This window comes from Sinocyclocheilus grahami, unplaced genomic scaffold (genome assembly GCF_001515645.1).
Source record: "Sinocyclocheilus grahami isolate Dianchi unplaced genomic scaffold, SAMN03320097.WGS_v1.1 scaffold418.1, whole genome shotgun sequence".
NCBI classification, from domain to species: Eukaryota; Metazoa; Chordata; class Actinopteri; order Cypriniformes; family Cyprinidae; genus Sinocyclocheilus; species Sinocyclocheilus grahami.
Window position 1 is genome coordinate 1204929 of NW_015505597.1, and position 22055 is coordinate 1226983.

Here is a 22055-nt window from a genome sequence, read left to right on the forward strand (position 1 = left end):
GGGGGGGGTCATGTTTAGAGTATGAATATACGATATACACTATCCTCTCAAAATAAGACAACAAAAATAGCCGGAATTTCCATCGCTGGAAATCAAAAATAGCCTTCCATCGCTGAATCTTTTGAAGTCTTGACACAAAGGGCCTCGTTTATAAAGTGTGCGTATGCATCGATTTGATCTTAGAGTGTGCGTACGCTTAAAGGGATAGTTCACCCAAAAATGCAAATTCTGTCAATTACCGTCACGTCATTCCAAACCTGTAAAATCTTCGGAACACAAATGAAGATATTTTCGATGCGTTCCGAGAGCTCTCTGACCCTCCCATAGACAGCAAGGATCCTTTCACGATCAAGGCTCAGAAACGTAGCAAAGAGATCATTAAAATAAAATAATAATAATGTGACATCAGTGGTTCAACCGTAATGTTATAAAGCTACGAGAATACTATTTGTGTGCAAAGAAAACAAAAATAACGACTTTATTCAACAATTCGTCTCCTCCGCGTCACCCTATAGCGCCATTTTGGAGAGTATCACATACATAAGCAACATATGTACACGAATACTTTGTTTACGTTCTGATCGAAGCGTAAACCGCGTATCTGCCTACGGTGCTGCTGACACAGAACAGCATACGTTGTTTACGTATGTGATACTCTCCAAAATTGTGCTATAGGATGACGCGAAGGAGACAAATTGTTGAATAAAGTCGTTATTTTTGTTTTCTTTGCGCGCACATAGTATTCTTGTAGCTTTATAACATTACGGTTGAACCACTGATGTCACATGGATTATTTTTGCAATCTCCTTGCTACGTTTCTGAGCCTTGATCGTGTAAGGACCCTTGCTGTCTATCTATGGGAGGGTCAGAGAGCTCTCGGAATGCATCAAAAATATCTTAATTTGTGTTCCGAAGATGAACAAAGGAATTGTGGGTTTAGGGTGAGTAATTAATGACAGAATTGTCATTTTTGGGTGAACTATCCCTTTAAATCCACGGCTACGCTCATATTTGTAAAAACTGCCTTTGACGTGAAAAAGTGCTTCGCGTCACGTCAGGGTCTGAGCGGAGTACGTACATTTTCTTGTCGGAGTACTGCAGGTTTTTGGACTTGTAAGCTGTTCTAAATTAAAGGATTTGGACGATGACTGGTGATCTTTTATATGTTAATGACATTAATTAGGAGTCGTTTACACGGCAGAGAACTGAAACCGTTCAGTTGCGATCAAGATCATTTGCGATTGAAAGAGAGGCGTACGTGCGTTTTCTGTGCGTACATTCAGTCTATGAATCACATGTACGCATATTTGAGAGATGATTGTAAGATCAAATTTAGGATGGTTTCTTTGCAACATTTTATAAATGAGGCCCAGACAGCGGTGTGGATACATTTACACCCTCTCTGCAATTCGGCACTCCAGCATTTTACTCATATCTGATCTTGACAGATCGAGTGAAGAAATTAACCTAAAAAGATTCTCAAAGAATGTGGTGCCACAGAACACGCATGACTGTCGTGTAATCATCTTAGACGTATAGTAGTTTGAAGGTGTCTAACAGCCAGTGCAAGTTTTCTGAAAAGTTGTACGTTATACATGTTGGCAATTTGTTTTAAACCACCAGAAACCGTGCAATCTACGAGGTCAGTTGCAATTCCTAGCCATTTACAAATGTTCTCCCAAAGCCTTATGGGATAGTAAAGTGTCTATGGATATGCACTTGAAAAATCTCCTCTGGAATTAGTTGGTCATCTGGGACTTTTTAATGAATACTGTGAATTTGGACCTAATAGAGGGTAATAAATCCTGATTCTGTTCCTCATAGCTACAATGACTGCAAGCAAACTTTCTTCAAGAAATGCTTGGCCCCTCCAGCACGTGATTGATGTAAGCAATCTCAGGATGCTATATATGCTCATTTGACGACTGAAGGGAGGCATTCGAGCCCATCTCTGAGATCTGTAGCTTTTATTTGTTTACCTTAATGAGAGGCTGCAAAACATGATAAGTGCTTAAAGACAAGGTTATGGTACTTGCTCCTTAAATCACTCTGAGAGATATGTCATCCTGTTTAAAGAGTGCTATCAGAAGGAGTCTTTGTTTTGTCTAAATTACGTAACAAAAGCCTCTTAAGGCCACCAATGTTGTTTAAGGAATGGGCGTCTCTGCATACCAACAGGTCAAAGGTCAGAGCAGGGCGGGGTGCAGCCCAGAAGGTCAGCTTGAGCCTGCAGGAAAATGTTTGTTGTCTGGCAGATGGGACCGAGCTGGGTGTAAATAGTGATAAGAAGGGGTTAGACATGACTGGAATGTTTAGTTCAAAGACAAAATCATTTGCAGTTTGTTTGTCCATTCCAGTTTGTAAGTTTAGTCAAGTCTGATATGTGTTTGATTCACAACATTCCGGCAGCATTTAATACATTTAGTAAAATTGTTTATGGCAGGGGTTCCCAAACTGTTCTGTCAGCCAACCTCCTGAGATTTTAAGCTAATATCTCAATTTAGCAACACATTTGCACGTTCACTGTTGTCTTATGTCGGTTAATGGTCACATGACATGTTAGTAAACAAAATATATTACATTCATTTGAACCGCAATATAACATTTCATATGAAAATGCCTCAATAACACTTTAGTATAGGGCCCAATTCTCCCTATTAACCAGTTGCTTATTAGCATGCCTATCATTAACATATTAGCTGTTTATTAGTTCTTCTAAAGCACATTTTCTGCATGACCATATTCTACATCCGTAATCATACCTAAACTACCTTACTAACTATTAATAAATAGCAAGTTAGGCGTTTAATGAGGCAAAATTCATAGTCAATGGTTTGTTAACAGCGAGAATTGGACCTTAAAATAAATTGTGACCAATGCCTCATATCTCTCACATGTCTCATATTTGACAAATTGGTTGCTAATTTGTATGCTTTCATACTATCTGCTTACGCCCCAGTGACTGTTACGTTTAGGGGTGGGGTTTAGTGGACCTTAAAGGGATAGTTCACCCAAAAATTGTAATTCTGTCATTAATTACTCACAATGGCGTTCCAAACCTGTAACCGACTTTTGTTAATCTTCGGAACACAAATTAAGATATTTTTGATAAAATCCGAGAGCTTTCTGACCCTGCAACGCAACTACCATGTTCAAGGCCCAGAAAGGTAGTAAGGACATCGTTAAAATAGTCCATGTGACATCAGTGGTTCAACCGTAATTTTATGAAGCTACGAGAATACTTTGTGTGCGCAAAGAAAACGAAAATAATGACTATTTAACAATTTCTTCTTACGTGTCAGTCTTTGATGGGAGTACCATGAGGTACGCGTGTAGTGCTGCTGACGCAGGAGCCGGCGTTGCATTGCTGTCTAAGCAGGGTCAGAAAGCTCTCACATTTCATCAAAAATATCTTAAATTGTGTGGATTGTGAAGATAAGCGAAGGTCTTGCGGGTTTGGAACGACACAAGGGTGAGTAATAAATGACAGAATGTTTTTTTTTTTGGATGAACTATCCCTTTAAAGCTTGCTTTATTTTCCTAAAAATCTTGCATTTTCAATGTTCACATTATACAAATTCATATGATACCACCAATATTTACATTTACCTGTGAGATCAGGTTTAAAATATTGCTGTTCCCCATTTTCATGTATTTATTTGCTTTTCAACAACTTTATGAAACCCAAGCCTAGGGCGTCTGTATTTTTTAGTACAGCAAGTGTTGCCACACCCACAGCTCAGATGCACGCTTCACATCTATATCATTCATCCTCAGCTGATCCTAGGGGTCTCCCACCAACAAAATCCCAATTTAACCTTAATACATGAAAAAGCATGGCTATGAATAATAAAAAAAACTTGCTCAGCTGTATATATTATAGTAAACCAACAGCTGGCCTCTGTAATTTGCCTGCATTGGCATAGTATCGTTTACTTGTACACATGATTCTAGAAAAAAATGTGATTTTACAGACATGACAGGCCTCTTGGGGAACAAGAGCTGCATTTGGAACTAGCGTCAGATGGCTGAAAAAAAAAATCCCATAAAGGCTTAAAAAAAAAAGAGCTCTTTTTTCCTCCAAGGCATCATTGACAATGTCAGAGCGGTGCAACAATGGGGAGAGATGTGGGGGCAGAGAGATTTAGCATAAGAAAGACCCAGCATGAGAAAGGATGGGCCACCCTCAGGAAAAAGGGCAAAAAGAGGAGAGACCACACATGAAAGAAAGCCGACATCTGTCCACCCACGCCAGAGACGAGCCTTCACAAATCAGGACATTTATTTAAGTCTTATGCACCAGTAGAGAAGAAATCAAGTTCTACAATGGAGATATTTAAAAGCTTCATTTTACTTTAGTTTTTCTGCCACAACTGATGTCAGAGACAAGTGTCCATGATTTTATGCAAATTAGATCTAAACAGTGACCTTTGATCCATTGATTTTTGACAACCACATGATCTCTCTCATCACGATATAAGGGCTCCATGCAGATTTTCAATCTTACTTTCCAGAAATAATTTACTCACAATCTGTATAATTTCATATATGGCAGTGTGTCACTGACCGCATAAATGTCACACCACTAATACGTGTAAATAAAATTTATTTATGATTTCATAGACCCCAAAACACAGACATATTTCTAACAGACTGCGACAGGCAACCGTTTCTTGCTTGTTTTTTTTCCATCCATCATGAGTTGCTGCAGCCTCATAAATAACATAAAAAATGTGTTTGTGCATGTTTTTGGGGATTCGAGTAAGTGGAATCACTTGCGCTGTACTTGTGTAAAGGAGGAGGGGGTCTGTATGGGCTGTACAGGCTGGGATGACTGGAAGGGAAGTGGTTTCTTACGGAGGTCCGGGGAGGAGGCGGGCTTGACAGACGGGAGGAGCTGGTTCCGTTTGATGATCTGTAGCGCCAGCTGTGTGTTTCCTGCGGAAGCAATAATCACATTTTTAAACGATTACTCAAAAAATAAATCGGTCTGAAGTGACAAATGAGTCCAGGTGAGAAAAGTTGACTGGCCACCCTCTGGAAAATATAGCGACATTTCCCAGCAGGCACTGTGTAATTACAGTCTCTGTGCGTGACTCACCATTCTGCAGTTCTAAGTAGACGCCCAGTAAAATGGCTTCTGGAGGAATCTCCTTAGTGTTCACCACTGAAGCAGCCTTGGAAACAGAAATCAGAAACAAATGTTTTGAAGGCTGTTTAAGCACTGTGTCTATTTATCTAGTGTCCAGAGAAGACACATTATTGCATTCTTGCAATTTTATACGTTTGGTTACAGGACAATTACAATTTGGCAGCTTCACATGAGAGGAGTGTTTACCTGATGGAGGCACTTGCGGGCTTTCTCGTACTCGCTCCTCAAGCAATACGCACTGCCCAGATTGAAGAGCATTGTGGCCCGGGCAGAACTTACTGAGCTGGGGTAACACAAAGGCGTCTGCTTCCCTGCTGCAACACAAACCAAAATTAAATACACAAATATGCAAAAAAGTAAGACTGCACATTGTCTGCCTCAACTTATCTCTGGTCTAATTGTGGACGATTAATCAGGGCATGTTATTCTAAAAATATATTATATATACACATAAAATCATCTTTATAAACATAATGTGTACAAATTGTATTTTATTTTATTTTTTAAACAAATATCATGAACTCAATTTATAAATACAGTATTTTTTTTATTTCTGCCCGTTAGTTGCATCACATTGCTTTATCAAATTTTTATATTTTTACAAAACTGCTTCAGAGATTTATATATATATATATATATATGAAAAATCAGCAGTGTATCAAATACTTATTTGCCCCACTGTATATATATAAATAGTAATCCTTTTAATAGAAATAATAATAATAATAATAATAATAGATTGTCAAAGTTGTCTTTTCAAGAATTTTATCTTTTTAAAGAAAAGATAATCTTAGTAATAATTTACTTAGAGCCTTTATGTATTATGCATTATAAAAGTAGTTGTAATGCATTAATTATGGCTTGTAATGCACTGTACAATCTCATGAATAACTGTAACAACAGTTAATACATTATAACACTTATCAATTCATTGTTATAATTATTTATGACAAGATATAATATGAGTAATTATAATGCATTATACCCTTTAATAACCCTTTATAATGCATTGCACATAAAGGCTTTAAGTACATTGTTACCATTTATTTATATGTATATACACACTTTACTTTAGATCCCCTAAACATATCAAAATGAATTTTAATTCTGAAATGTTCAGACATATTCATCATATAAGAGGAATTAACTTATTTAAATAAATGAATCCGTCCATCCACCTAAGAAATACATTTAAAATAGTAATAATAATAATGCTAATAAAAACTTACAGGACTCCACAGGCTCCAGATCTCCTTTATCAGAACCTGTCAATAACAGTACATACATATGTTAATAATCGCACATCATGCACTTATCAATTCATTGTTATAATTATGACAAGATATAATATGAGTAATTATAATGCATTATACCCTTTAATAAAGCCTTTATGTGCAATGCATATAAAGGCTTTAAGTACATTGTTACCATTTATTTATATGTATATACACACTTTACTTTAGATCCCCTAAACATATCAAAATGAATTTTAATTCTGAAATGTTCAGACATATTCATCATATAAGAGGAATTAACTTATTTAAATAAATGAATCCGTCCATCCACCTAAGAAATACATTTAAAATAGTAATAATAATAATGCTAATAAAAACTTACAGGACTCCACAGGCTCCAGATCTCCTTTATCAGAACCTGTCAATAACAGTACATACATATGTTAATAATCGCACATCATGTCCTTTGACATCTGTATGTTTTGATTATGAGTGCCTTTTCAAACCTTGGTCTTGTTCGCTGGATGTGACACCTAACGAGACGTCAGTAACGTTCTCCGGGTTGAGATGTGCAATGGCATCAGAAATTCTGTCCAGAGAGATCAGGGCTTCAGCTGCATATAGGTGACCCAGGAACCTGAGAACACAAGCACAAAACAACTCATCAAAAACTGAGCTGGATACATTATTTAAAGCCACTTCCCATGATAAAGACTAAAGCTAAACTGACTGCTTTACATTGTGTATTGCCCACTTAGTCAGCTTCATCTCTGTCTGGGAAATATAGCTAAAACAAAGCAAACCATGTACAGTAAGTATCACAATCTGGAAGTCCAGGACATTCACAAAATAGCATTTGCTACAAAAAAAAAAAGGTAACTTTTGTTAGTTGTTTTCCCCCCCCCAAGGACAAACAAGAGTGGTTGAACCAAATGTTAAGCATCCGGTCACTCAGGGTTGGCCATTTTAGGAGGGCAAATATTTGCTGAATTTTGTGAGTGTTGCGAGTGCAGGACCTAATAAAAGATATAAATCAGCCAGAAAAAGAGAGACAGACTCACTTGAGCGACCCTGACAGCTTTGTCTGATGCAGGAGCTTTTCTGCATGGTTAAGAGCCATTAAGTTGTCCCCAAGAGCAAGAGCCACATATGCACTGCAGGCTAGAATTGAGCACCTGTGAGGAAAGAGAGATCAAAGAGAAGCATGCTGATGAAACTGTTTTCAACACAAGGACACAATTATTTCATAGTTTTTAGGTGACCTGACCTTGTTGAAGGAAAAAAAAACACTTTGTATGAATCAGTGTACAGCAGCCATAACAAACCCAAGTACAGGAAATGTGTCAACTGCCTCACAAATTCCCAAACCATTTAGAGATGAGAGAAAAGTAAAACACCTTCAGGGGTAGTAAGGGTATTGGTATTTGTTTTTCCAAATACAATTTAAGACATGAATACTTTTTTAACCTGCACAAATAATATGAATAGTGTCCATACAGAACAAACCCATACAATCTCAAAATAATTCATGCATCTCGCATTCTTTTACTTGCAGTATTTTCCAGAATGTCATTTTTTAATATCCAAAACGTGCTGTGAGTTATATAGCAAAGCAACATAATGCTATTTACATCGAGCACGCACACATTTGGATTCCCGCCAAACGATAGAAGTAACCTAAGCTTTTTTTATATAGCGTTTTGTCCACAGACCGGTAGTTTCAGTTTAATTTTTAAATAAAATTTGCTCATAAATGTTGTTTTACTGACCCATATTTTGCATTCATTTTTAAATGTAATAATCAATTGCCACATACTTATTTTTATTCAGTATATACGGTACATGTGCGCCAATATCCCAATATGATAGAATGCGATAAATTGCAGCATTTACATGATGGCTTTTTTTATTCTGTTTGAGCCATCAATCTGATCCCTAACATATTATTTTACCAATATTAGCTGAAAACTAAATTTTGCAATGCATAAATGTGTCCAATGACAAGACTGTCTTTGGTGACCAGTCATATTTCTTCAGCCAGTTTAAAAAAAACCTGTGTGTGTAGTACAAAGAAATATGGAAAGCAATAATTTACAAAAGGCAATATTTATATTTATATATCTCGGGTGATCAGGCGGCCCACTAAAAATGGGGACAGTCCCATCTGGTCACTTTAACTATACCCAGCAACAATTTATTAAATTTTTACAACAGCTGTGCTATTTTGCCAGGTAATATTTTTGAATTAAGTCTCAAGAGAAATGAAATCTCTGCTGAGATTTAAACCATTTTTCTTGCGGAATGAGAATGAGTTCAGATGAGTTTTATTTTTCATAACAGTCCTTTTGTTTGGAATTGGTTTAGCTTTTAAATTGAGTCTTGATGTGAACAGGCCATAACAATTGCATTAAAACTTACTTCAAAGAAATGTTTTTGAATATAATCTTTGCTCAGATTCCTAAATGCCAAGCTTTGTTACAAATACAACATAAGAGGGAAAGAGTGGGTAAAGGAAAAGACGGGGAAACGGAGAAATGCTCAACGCTCTGAGTGGCTGCCTGTGACACAATAGCCTGCAGGATTCCAGGAAGAGCCCTTTGAGTAAATGGTGCTTGGGCTCGTAAAAGTGTCCGTGTATCAGGGTGTCAGTGCAGGGTCAACACAATTCACACACCACACCCCTTCCCTTCACAGGGAACCACATCCGGCCAGCCCTCCGGAGCAGACTGTCCCACTGGATCACAGATTGGGGGGGGGGGATGGAGGTGGGGTAGAAGGTCTAATCAATTCCTGAGGCAAAAGTAACGCGAGGGTGAATGGTGAAGTGGACGCATACAATAAGAGAGAGGTGTACAGTGGGCTAGCTGGGGGAGGGTTATACACAATTATATGTCTAACAGAGATTGTATGTGTTAAAATAATGGAGGTTAACTGGCTTTACTGTAATTACCACTCTAATTAGCAATTGCTGCATTTTATGTTGTTAATACAGTGTATTAAATGGACTTAGCCAAGAGCATTTGCCATATTGACATTTTCCATACAGAAGCTATGTATGTAAAACTATTATGCGCATATTTGTAAAAAGAAATTTAAAAGTGGGACTGGTTCACATATGCTGGTTATGTTTAGAAGAGCATAATACCATCTGTGACTAAATTTGAACAGAATACATAGTCTGAAATACTGCACAAGGCTCTTCTTGACCAGTGTGATGATTAAACCACGAGACTTATCAGCTTTCGTTTATTCTTGGCTCATAAATTATACTGCAAAAGTGAAGATGTTTTACTACAAATAACTGGATGTAAAAATGTAGCCGTTTCTAACAAAATTAACATGCTGAGGTCATGTGAAAAATGTAGCATGCTACTGCTTGAAATGTGTATCGTATATTGCATTCTGCTTTACCTACTATTTTTAATATATAATAAATACTAAAAATGTGTCCCCAAAAAAAAAAAGTGCCCACTTGAGGAAGACGTGTCTCACATAGGAAACAGACTGTAAAAAGTGATTTACTTACACAGTATTTATAACGTTTTCCAGAACAAAATATCTAAACATTATTAAAAAAGAAACATTTACTTGAAAAGGTAAAATGGCACAGATTAAGTTGTCTTAAAAAATGTATCAATGTATAATGATCTTGTGCTTTAAAAAACAAGAAATTTAAATAAATCTAAAGCATGTTTATTATCTCGACCCCTTTTTAGCATAAAAAAAGCCCTACAATTGTATTAACGCAATTCCTAATATGACATTTTTGTTCTGAATTAAATATTTCTTGATTTAGGAATGTTTCGATATTTCTACTGGAAAACTGAGCTAGAAAATCTCTTTTTGCAGCGTACTGGCTAACAGGTCAAACGTGTTAAAGTCATTCAAATCTTCTTCAGGTCATTTTTATTATGTGTGAGAAATTAATTCCAGAAAAGTCTCCTGTAGCCTCACCTGAGATTTTCCACCTCTTGCTTTCTCAAGGGTGATGAGGGGGCAGCAGGAATGAACTTGTCTCCCTCTTGAGTCTTCCCACTGTCAGTCAAAGAAAAATTCAAACATCACCAGATTATCTTAAAACAGCATCAAAGGGTTAAAATAGTGTTCTTTAATGTGTTCAGCAAATTCAATCTTCTACTGTATTCCATCTAGCTTGGGATCGGTTATCGCCAGCATTGGTGGTGCATGCATGTTTATACATGTACTATACCTGCAGGCATCGCTGGTCTCGCTGCCGCTTTCTGTGCTGCCTGACTGACTGCAGCTCTTTGAGCCACTGTCAGGTTTGCTGTCGTGCTGTTGGTGCTCTGGGAGCAGGAGCAAAGCGTTACGCAGACAGATCGCTGCAAACTCCATACTGGCCACTGGGATTGCTGCTGACTGGCCCTCACTGCACACAAACACATGTGTGTAAATCCATTTTAGCATGCCAAGTGCATAAGAAAGACTTTTTAACACAACTGAAACCTAAAAGGCATGATACTGCTCTCAGAAATCACTTAAAGATTTAGAATGCTACTTCTGGGAAGAAAAGCAACAGGATGACACCTTCTGGAGACACCGTGACATTACAGTATTTTCAGCCATTTGAAATCTAGTTACTCTGCTCCAACCAGCCAGACAATCTCACACAGCAACTTTTCTAACATCATTATACTACACTAGCAAATGTCAAGACCCATTAGATTGAATCACCCTTCCTCACCTGTACATGGTGTTTTGTGTGGACTGTGATGCTAAAACAATCTTGCGATGATAGCCCTGCCCAACAACAGCCTGCACAATCCCCTTTTTACTGGGCAAACCTTTTGTTTCCTGCTCTGAGCTCTGAAGGACACAAAAAAAGGTCATAAATAAATGCATCACCATCTGAAATAATTATACTGTAAAGTGTTTAGGTGTGGAAAAATTGTTGGCCAATTTTATACTTTGGTGTAATTTAGGCATTTTATGGGAACAGGCCTTTAAACATAAAACAAATACACACTCATCCAAATGTTTGAAGTCAGTAAGTTGTTTTTGAAAGTCTCTTACCAAGAAATGTAAGTCTCTTAAGCTCACCAAGACTGTATTCATTTGATCAAAATCACAAAAAAGTGATATTGTGGAATATTATCATTATAAACGAACTGTTTTATATTTACATTCAATTTACTGCTGTGATGGCAAAGCTGAAACAGTCATTACTCCAGTCCTCAGTGTCAAATGATCCTTCAGAAATCATTCTTTCTAAGCTGATTAAATGCTCAAGTAATATTCCTTGTTATCATTGTTGAAAACAGTTATGCTGCTTAATATTTTTTGGAAACCATGATACATTTTTCCCCTCAAGATTCTGTGATGTGATTCTTTTAATGTGTCCTTATTCACTTAGTAACTAACTAACTAAATTATTAATTTTCTTTTTTTTTTTTAAATCTTACTGACCCCAAACTTTTGAACGGCAGTGTAAGTGTCCAACCTGTTTTTCCAAGGGTCTTTCATTCTAAATTTTAATTACACATGTGGGTTAATGTCTGTACCCCTTTATTAGCTGTGATGCAGCATTCTGCGAGCCTGAGCCAGAGTCGAGGGTTGGAGTGATACACCTGCACCGCCTCCATCAGACACTCAAACGCTGCCAGTGGTCGACCGATATGAAGTAACTGAATCCCACAGTTATACAGCAGCTCATAGCGCTTATTAGCTAACAGAGCACACATAGGGATGCCTGTGAACTTCTTAGCTGCTGTGAGGAAAAAAGGCAATAAAACACTTAATTAACATTGTAATTTAAATCACAATTTCTTAAAAAAAAAAACAATCTGCATATAATCTATTATCACACTGAGAAGTATGATATATCCCAGATACTGCTGTATGATCTGGCATGTAAACGGTCCTAATTTCTCTTACCCTGCCCATTACTGCCATCACCAAGCTGGGCGCATATGTGGTCATTTTCTTGAAGTGCTTTTTTAAAGTAAAAAAGACCCAGGTTGTGCTTCCCCATGGCAAAATGGATACAACCAAGATTATTCCAGAACATACATCTCACGCATTCACCTTTAAGTGGGAAAAAAAGTTAATATATTCCAGTAAAGAAAAACTTGATTTTTCATTATTAACAAAACATTTAGGCCTATTGACATTTCCAGGGATTAAAGTTCCGTTGCACATAAAGACAGTCACTTGCTTCATTCCTGGATGATTCAGCCGTTCGAACGAATCAATTGAATGAATGATTCAGTGATAAAATCAGTGACTTGCCACCACCTGCTGGCGAATTTAGTTTCATTTTTAGCGTATAATTTCAGTTATTTGAATCATATCAAATTTTGAATACAGAAATGTTTAAAACATTAATCTCCATGCTCATGCTACCTCTGAGCTTCACTAAATGTCTGAAAATGTACCTACAAGTCACTTTTGTGTTCTTCTGTGCCACCTCTGCAGTACAAATTAATTTATTAATACTAATTTCATATGATTGGTTGCTTATTTGTCTTATTCTACATATTGTTTTAAATAGAAATTTTAAAAAGATTCTAAACAAATTTTTGAATTTGACAGATGAAAATGATGCCATTACAAAGGTAAAAAGAAAATACTCCTGTAAGTCACTTTAAGGAGTCAAATGTCACCTCGTATTAGGAAGGCTAATTTTTAATCACAATTTTTGAGGTGAATTTAAATTAGGAGGACAAGCGTTCCTAATTACAACAAAAAAAACTGCTCTTAAACTGGGTGTGTGACAGGTATGGCTGAGGAATGGGGTTTGGTCGAAGAACATTTTTCAGTCAAAATATTTTTTTGATACAATAAAAAGTAGAAAAAGACAAATAAGTTACCAATCATATGAAATTAGTATTAATTAATTAATTTGTACTACAGAGGTGGCACAGAAGAACACAAAAGTGGATTGTAGGTAAATTTTCAGACGTTTAGTGAAGCTCAAGTGGTAGCATGAGTACAATTAAATTTATAAATTCATGTGGAGATTAATGTTTAAAAACATAACATTTTTAATATAGAAATATGATTTAAATAACTGAAATTACGCTAAAAATGAAACTAAATCCACCAGCAGGTGACAGCAAGTCCCTCATTTTATCACTGAATCATTAATTCAATTGATTCGTTCGAACGGCTGAATCATTCAGGAATAAAGCAAGTGACTGTCTTTATGAATTGACGGAAATCCGTCGTAGTGACGGAACTTTAATCCCTGCATTTCTAAGGTGTATTTTGCATGCCTAGTACCACTTCTTGGAATCAAAAATGTAAATGATTATAATGTACAAATCTCACATGAAACCAAAAAATAACAATAAATTGTGCTCAGATTGGAATGAGGATCTATTTTTTTATTTTTAATGCATATATGGGTGGTTTTTAACTGCGTACCTGTTTTCAAGGGTCCTGGATGCTCTGCGATATTTGAACTGTTGAGGAGTTTCACAGCTTTACGATAATTTCCCCTCAAATACTCGAAATTACTCTTCAGGAAGAGTGAGGGCGCAGACTGAGGGAGAAATTTGTAAATACAGTGAGCCAAAAAAGCATTAAAGTGCCCCTATTATGGATTTTTGAAAATGACCTTTCATGCAATTTGTAACACAGCTCTAAGTAAATGAAAACATCCTGCAAAATTTTAAATCTGAAAGTGCACCGTGCACAAAGTTATTGTCTCTCAAAAGAAAGAGTCAACTCTGAATCATTGAAACAAGTCGTTTTTAAAACGAATCCCAAGCCATTTCATGTTGACGTCAACGTGAAACATTAGCATATTGCCCACCCACTTTCACGACCCAGGAAAACTTGACCATCAGTCGATTTTCGCGTTGGTCTGAATGAAAATGCTAATTAATTCTTTGCCACTAGGTGCCGCTTTTGGAGCGGTAAAAATAGCGGTTTCCCCGGTAACGCTGAACACAAAGCAGCACTGCGCTCACAAACGCTGCTTTATCGAGACGGAGGTCTCTGCAGAGCAAAAGTGGGCATTTCTGAATTTGTGGGTGTTTTTCAATCATGCAATCAAAATGATCCCCCTTACCAAACCCCACCCCCTAAACCTACCTTCACTATGACGTCAGCCAATCAGGAAACATTGTCTAAAAATGCCCCGATCTGGTAACTCCCATTACTTTCCTGCAGAGACCTATACTTGGCTTTATCAGGCAGTACAGGCATGATGAAATGAAAATGCGACCAATCGGACCAATCACCGCAGATTAGCGTCACGCAAAGGAGGGGTTTGGAAAAATGAATCATTGAGCGAATCGTTTGGGAGTCGTTGAGCAAATAAGGTAAAAATAAATGCATATTATAAGATAATGAAAGTGTTTTTTGACCTTGCATGCATGTCAACCTGTTGTTGGTGACTCCAAAAACCAAAATATGAACCTTTCATAACCCATAATAGGGGCACTTCAAATTACAAGTGTATTACATGAGCAGGCGTACCTGACCAACATTTATAGTATGTGTAAATCTACTCACATTTCCAGATGTGTTCATCACAGATTTGATTTCCCGTTTACAGGCCTTCAGTGACTTCATCTGGATATAGGCTCGTACTTTATACTGCACACACACACACACATATCCCAAACAGCTCAATTTTTGACAAAATGTTGCTCATCGTTGCTAGCTGATCAGCATACATTGAATCCTTTTAGATTCAGATTTAGGTTTCTGAAGATACAGAACTAATTAACAGTGTAACTCTATTGCAAACCTACATTATTACATTTTTTTTTTATCAGAGTTTAACATTCATTATGCTCACTGCTCTCACCTGGTGCATCTTTGATTTAGCTGCCTCGACCATAGCTGTGAACTCTGCTTTCATAGCAGTAGATTCCTTGTTTGTGCTGTTGGTGCTCTGTAAATGACACATGATCCAAAAAGTTACAAGTCAAGGAAACAGAATCTGGAGCAACAACTCTCTATTTATCTTTTTCACAAAACTGGCATATTAACCCATTCTTTACTTTCTAGAAACAAGTCGTTTTTAAAACGAATCCCAAGCCGTTTCATGTTGACGTCAACGTGAAACATTAGCATATTGCCCACCCACTTTCACGACCCAGGAAAACTTGACCATCAGTCGATTTTCGCGTTGGTCTGAATGAAAATGCTAATTAATTCTTTGCCACTAGGTGCCGCTTTTGGAGCGGTAAAAATAGCGGTTTCCCCGGTAACGCTGAACACAAAGCAGCACTGCGCTCACAAACGCTGCTTTATCGAGACGGAGGTCTCTGCAGAGCAAAAGTGGGCATTTCTGAATTTGTGGGTGTTTTTCAATCATGCAATCAAAATGATCCCCCTTACCAAACCCCACCCCCTAAACCTACCTTCACTATGACGTCAGCCAATCAGGAAACATTGTCTAAAAATGCCCCGATCTGGTAACTCCCATTACTTTCCTGCAGAGACCTATACTTGGCTTTATCAGGCAGTACAGGCATGATGAAATGAAAATGCGACCAATCGGACCAATCACCGCAGATTAGCGTCACGCAAAGGAGGGGTTTGGAAAAATGAATCATTGAGCGAATCGTTTGGGAGTCGTTGAGCAAATAAGGTAAAAATAAATGCATATTATAAGATAATGAAAGTGTTTTTTGACCTTGCATGCATGTCAACCTGTTGTTGGTGACTCCAAAAACCAAAATATGAACCTTTCATAACCCATAATAGGGGCACTTCAAATTACAAGTGTATTACATGAGCAGGCGTACCTGACCAACATTTATAGTATGTGTAAATCTACTCACATTTCCAGATGTGTTCATCACAGATTTGATTTCCCGTTTACAGGCCTTCAGTGACTTCATCTGGATATAGGCTCGTACTTTATACTGCACACACACACACACATATCCCAAACAGCTCAATTTTTGACAAAATGTTGCTCATCGTTGCTAGCTGATCAGCATACATTGAATCCTTTTAGATTCAGATTTAGGTTTCTGAAGATACAGAACTAATTAACAGTGTAACTCTATTGCAAACCTACATTATTACATTTTTTTTTTATCAGAGTTTAACATTCATTATGCTCACTGCTCTCACCTGGTGCATCTTTGATTTAGCTGCCTCGACCATAGCTGTGAACTCTGCTTTCATAGCAGTAGATTCCTTGTTTGTGCTGTTGGTGCTCTGTAAATGACACATGATCCAAAAAGTTACAAGTCAAGGAAACAGAATCTGGAGCAACAACTCTCTATTTATCTTTTTCACAAAACTGGCATATTAACCCATTCTTTACTTTCTAGAGCATAGCCTGCTAGCTACAGCCAGAGGCCAAATTTGACAAACACTGACTTACTATCCAAAATGCTTTCTATCACTTTGGCAGACCAATATATAATAATAAGGTACATTTCTGTTCAAAAGTTTGAAAGCAGTAAAGATTTATATTTGAAAGAAATTGTAATATTTATTAAGCAAGGATACAATAAATTAATCGGTAACACTTTACATTAGGGAACACTATGAACTAGCTGCTTTCTAGCATGCATATTACTAGCATAATGGCTGTTTATCCATACTTATAAACTACATATTAATGCCTTATTCTGCACATATTAATTCATATTCTGGATCCCCTAATCTGACCCAAACTCCTAAACATACAGCTACTACAACAGCTACTGTACTTTCTATCAATATGCAGCAAATTAGAAGTTTATTGGGGGAAAACCAATAAACAAACACTCTTTTTTTATTTAAGAGAAATTATGTTCTTTGAACTTTGTTCCTTATTAACTCCGGAAATAAAATATGGTTTAAAAAAAATTCAAAATACGGTTTTCATCACTGACATGTTTCTTCAGTACTAAGTCAGTATATTAGAATGATTTCTGAAGGATGTGAAGCATATGAAGATCTTGAAGACTGGAGATGGAATACATTACATTTTGAAATATATTAAAATAGAAAATTGTTATTTTAAATTGCAATAATATTATTTATTAATATTTAGGGTTTTACAGTTTGTTTGATCAAATAAATAGCCTTACTGAGCATAAGATGCTTTTTTCCAAAAACAAGCGTAAAAAAATTTAATAATAAATAAATAAAATAAATACATAAAAAATCTTACTGACCCCAAACTTTTGAAAGGAAGTAAATTTGGTACATTACATAACATTCTCATGGTAAATAATGCTAATGGAGATATAGCAACAATACATCGTTTTTTTTTTTTTTTAAGATAACAATGACGGATAAAAATACAGTGATTTTGCAGTGGTTAAAATGCACTTTGTGCAAGTTTTGTGCAAGATGTAATAACACCTGTAACAACACTTCAACAATTCTAGTGAGAACAAGTGAGACAGGGTAAAACAATCAAAAATAAAAATTATTTGTAAGAGCCAAATAGCTCTCACCTCTCCTTTGCCATTTTTGCTGTTCCCATCCTTCACAGTGAGCTTCTCCAGCACAGCCAACAGGTGCAGTGCCTTCTCTGGCTGGAAGGTGAGCAGGTATAGATCCACCAACAAGAAACAAATGGCCTGAGCAAACTTTTCTTCTAGGACAGAGAAACCCATCAAGCCATGCCACACTATTAAAACACTTAATACGTTTGGTGCTAGTCCAGGTGCAAAAAAACTAATTGCTCAACACTATGCAAGAACTTTTCATTTGCATCCTGAAACATACCAAAAGGTTCAAGAAACTGGTAGAGCTTCTCCCCGATGGATATAGCTTCTAAATACTGTCGCATGTGGTAATGAATCACCGCTTGATTGTAATAGAGGATACTGTTCTCAACATCATCCAAACCGTCAATATCATCCACAGCTGTGTGCATCTGCAAACAACGATCAATTAGCATCAGTACTCTAACAACATGGCTTAGAATAATGAGAAGGATGCCATATGAAACATCAAACCTGATTCTTCAAGGTCATTAACGTCTGCTTCAGGGTGCTGGTTGTTGTCTGCCCACTTTTATAAAACTCAGTGATCGCTTTATTCAGTGTAATCTTGTAGTCCTCTTTGTTAAGCTCCTGAAGGCTGCCAAGGTGTTTCAGGGACTCGTCATAGCTTCCAGCCTAAAGAAACATCACATTATATCGTCAACAATGACCTCCGGAAACAACCACGGATACAGTCGCCTGCTCAGATTATAGTGATTTACCTTGAAAGCCTCAAAAGCATTGGATGCCGTCTCCTTCGCCTGATCCGAGACCCCAGGGGAGGAAATGCTGTCATGTTTCATGTCACCAGCTTGATCTTGAGAGGGAACAGATGCAGTAAAGTGTTCATGAGAATAGGCCCTGGGCATCTTTTCTCTGTGGCTGGTGGCATAAAATATTTAGACTAGTCTTACAAGTCATCTTATGTTTTCTTTAAGACTGGCCATAAAGTCAGTCTAATTTGAATCCAAAGAATAAGACTCATTCCCCTTGGTTAACTGCTAGTTGGTCAGATTAGTTAAGACACAGTCTTAACATACAGGCTGTGTTTATGCAACTGGCCTTGGTGTTTTCAGAGTCAGTAGAAAGGTTTCTTTTCTGTGACCTTAATTGAACAATTTTACCCAAAAATGTACTCACCTATTGTTGTTTCAAACCTGTATGAGATTCTTTGTTTTCTGTTGAACATAAAATGTTTTTTTTAAGAATATGGTAACCAAACAGTTGATAGACCCCAGTGACTTCCATATGAGGGGAAAAAAGTATTGTGGAAGTCAATGGGGACCATAATTTCTTTGGTTACATTCTTTCAAATATCTTCTTTTCTGTTCAGCAGAAGAAAAAAGGGATGATGTATTTGAGTAGGCCAAAACAAGGAAACGAGTTAGCTACATTGTCTTCTATGCCATAAAATACACCAGTAATAGCCTACCCCTTGTGGTTTTTTTTTTTACTTTGTTTACTTGTTTTGAAAACGACAGCTGCTAACAATTGGCTAGAACAGACTAAAGAGGTTGTCGGGGACATTAAATGTCATCACCAATCAGGTCAACTCAGGTCAGCTTTCACAGCCTCATTGTGATTATAATCGTGCTCTAGCAAACTATTCTACAGTAACTCAAACTTCCAGGGAAATTTTTATTTTTTTAAATAAAAATTTAAAGTTGTTAAAGCACAATAGTGGTGACACTGAAGTTATGCAACCTTTTTCTGCAATTAGTACAGCGGGGAAAAAATGCAGAGGGAACCAGTGTGATGGTAACTGCCAGGTTGGCCATCAAAATAAGTCATCACTGCTGCACTTGCTTTAAAGTTGTTTGGTTTTTACTGATTGTTTGAGTTGGTTTAAGCTGTTTTTTAGCTGGTCATGAGCTGGTTTAAGCCGGTCATGCTAATAAGCAGCTTAGAACCAGCTAAGGACCAGCTTAAACCAGCTGGCATGCTTCAAAACAAACCTAACCAGGATATGCTGTTTTTTTCAACAGGGAAGCCTGTATTCCTTATCAGTATCCATAGCAAAAGTGACCAAAGTAATATCAAAGATGGCAACATCCATAAAACCGTCTTTTCACTTTCTGACATGACAAGGGTCCTATCAAGCCACAAGTTCACCTGTCAAATCTTCAATAATGGGCAGCAACTTTTATATTTGGGTGGAGAACAGGCCATTTAAGTCATGTATAGCACACCAAACTGACTGGGGGCAGCTCCGGTGGAGAACAATGATTGGATGTAATCCAGGGTTTCTCAAATCCTTTACTGGAGGGCCGCTGCCTTGCAGAGTTTAGCTCAAACCCTGATCAAGCTTACCTGTGATTTCCTAGTGATCCTGAAAGCTTTGTTTAGCTTGCACATGAGTGTTTGATCAGGGTTGGAGGGCATTGGCCCTCCAGGGCAAGATTTGAGGAACCTTGATGTAAACCTTCAGATGACACACAGCTCATATCTGCGTCTCTGTAAGTTACAAAACCACACATGAAAACCTGCACATGTTAGGCATGCGTTTGTGCACTAGAGTGGCTCTCTTGCACTGTTTGACATGACAGACAACTAGTTGTCCAGTCTGGTTCCCTTCACACTGTGCAGGTTTTCCGAGAATGCAGTTGTAAATGCAGTCCTGAAAATGTACAAGTGTGAGTTAGGTTGTAGAATAAGGTTATCGCTTTTGTAAATAACCGTACTGTGAGTGAGTGTAACCGTATTAAAGACTCAAATACAGAGCTGACACCTATATTCTCCTGCTGTGTGAACATGGCCTTAGTTTCAAGTTACAGCAATACTGTCTGTTACAATATAAATATATACTGAATGTAATTGTCACCAAACAAATATACTGTCCCAAATTAGATGTCTCATTTCAAATGTCGCATGTTGCAGAGGGTTCATTTGTATTCTTCATGTATCCCACATGTGTCAAACTTCGTTCCTGGAGGGCCACTGTCCTGCTGAGTATATCTCCAACCAGCTCCAAAACACCCCTGTTGAAAAAAACAGTATATGCATAGGACCAACTTAGGACCAGCACATGACCAGCTTAAACCAGCTCATGACCAACTAATGACCAGTTTAAACCAGCTCAAACCAGCTGCCATGCTTCAAAACATAACTAACCAGCATATGCTGTTTTTTTTTCAACAAGGACCTGCATGGAAGTTTCTAATAATCCTGAAGACTATGATTAGTTATTTCAGGTGTATTTAATTAAGGTTGGAGCTAAACTCTGCAGGACAATGGCCCTCCAGGAACTGAATTTGACACCCCTGATGTAGGTTAAGTAGGGTGACCATACGTGCCCTTTTCCCAGGACGCGTCCTGGCCAGGATTACTATATTGCCTAAAATATCTAGGTTTTGGCTTTGTTTGCGTGTGCAGACCGATCGGTGTATGACATCAAAATAATGGAAAATGGTACGTATGGTCACCCTAGGTTAAGTAATTTCAGAAAAACTCTCCAAATACACCCTTCAAATGTGACTTTATTTTACAGGGATTGGCAAATTCAGAATGTATATCCTTCGTTGGTCTAACTGGTCTACTGGTCTAACTATGAGTGGGATCGAGACGCCATGTCATAATGCAGTGGGAACAGGTCAGTGGTCATGTGATCTGAAGCCCTATGGAATCATACCAATTAATTAGCTGATGGTGCAAAAGCTATTCCTACATCACAGCTTGTACATAGGTATGCTTGGTGCCATCTCACCAGATCACAAACCTATGCAGAAACATTGAGCATGGCCAGCAACTCAGTGTCTCATTCCCACTCGGGGAACAAGGGTTACACCAGTAACATAGATGTTCCCTTAGGAACTCAACATTGCATCATAATGCAATGGGAATTATATACCATCACAGCAAGCAAACAACAGACATGCCTTAACCAGAACATGTCGTAGTCAAACTGTAGATGGAGCTCTGATACCCAGGGACAGCGGTGACAACAGAAAGCATCAAAGGGGACAATACAACATTTCACTCAACGTAACAGGTCCACCTTCGCTCTGCTGAAGAACTTCCAAAACTGCTTCACAATCTGAGGGTTTGCCACTCTCTTAGCAAAAGATCGTGCCTGGACAGATGATCCTCCCCTGTGTTGACATGAATGGCTCTCATTAAACGTAGCACAAAGAAGCGTTCAACAAGCCAATGGTAACATCAGGTGGCCCTCACATTATTGACAGTGGCCCTTAAGGAACAAGTTTGGACACCTCTGGTGAAGAAGTAGCGTGAAGCTGAAAGTTATATTGGAGAAAG

General features: G+C 37.7%; 1 protein-coding gene across 3 annotated transcripts; it reads right to left on the reverse strand.

Moving 5' to 3' along the window:
- Window positions 1–4759: 4759 nt before the first annotated feature.
- Window positions 4760–18618, reverse strand: cnot10 (CCR4-NOT transcription complex, subunit 10). Of its 3 annotated transcripts, none has more exons than XM_016232763.1 (18): window positions 18524–18618; window positions 18276–18437; window positions 18043–18193; window positions 17769–17908; window positions 16447–16533; window positions 16149–16232; window positions 13774–13891; window positions 12283–12432; window positions 11910–12115; window positions 11093–11214; window positions 10598–10777; window positions 10342–10422; window positions 7449–7562; window positions 6894–7024; window positions 6770–6805; window positions 5339–5466; window positions 5102–5177; window positions 4760–4938 (listed from the first exon to the last, which is right to left on the reverse strand). In XM_016232763.1, the coding sequence occupies exons 1-18, from the start codon at window positions 18602–18604 to the stop codon at window positions 4772–4774; spliced, it is 2214 nt and encodes a 737-aa protein (XP_016088249.1). In that variant the 5' UTR covers window positions 18605–18618; the 3' UTR covers window positions 4760–4771. The 3 variants fall into 3 exon arrangements, with proteins under 3 accessions (XP_016088249.1, XP_016088250.1, XP_016088248.1); XM_016232764.1 differs by having other exon boundaries at window positions 5339–5463; window positions 17769–17911; XM_016232762.1 differs by having other exon boundaries at window positions 17769–17911.
- Between the last annotated feature and the right edge of the window lie 3437 nt (window positions 18619–22055).

Bases quoted from the DNA above. Each gene is read 5' to 3' on its own strand.
- cnot10 (XM_016232762.1), bottom strand. From the start codon at position 18,604: ATGAAACATGACAGCATTTCCTCCCCTGGGGTCTCGGATCAGGCGAAG. The intron at 16,233-16,446 runs GTGAGAGCAGTG...GTGTGTGTGCAG, and splicing joins CTAAATCAAAGATGCACCAG to TATAAAGTACGAGCCTATAT. The intron at 5,178-5,338 runs GTAAACACTCCT...TCTGTTTCCAAG, and splicing joins CCCGCAAGTGCCTCCATCAG to GCTGCTTCAGTGGTGAACAC.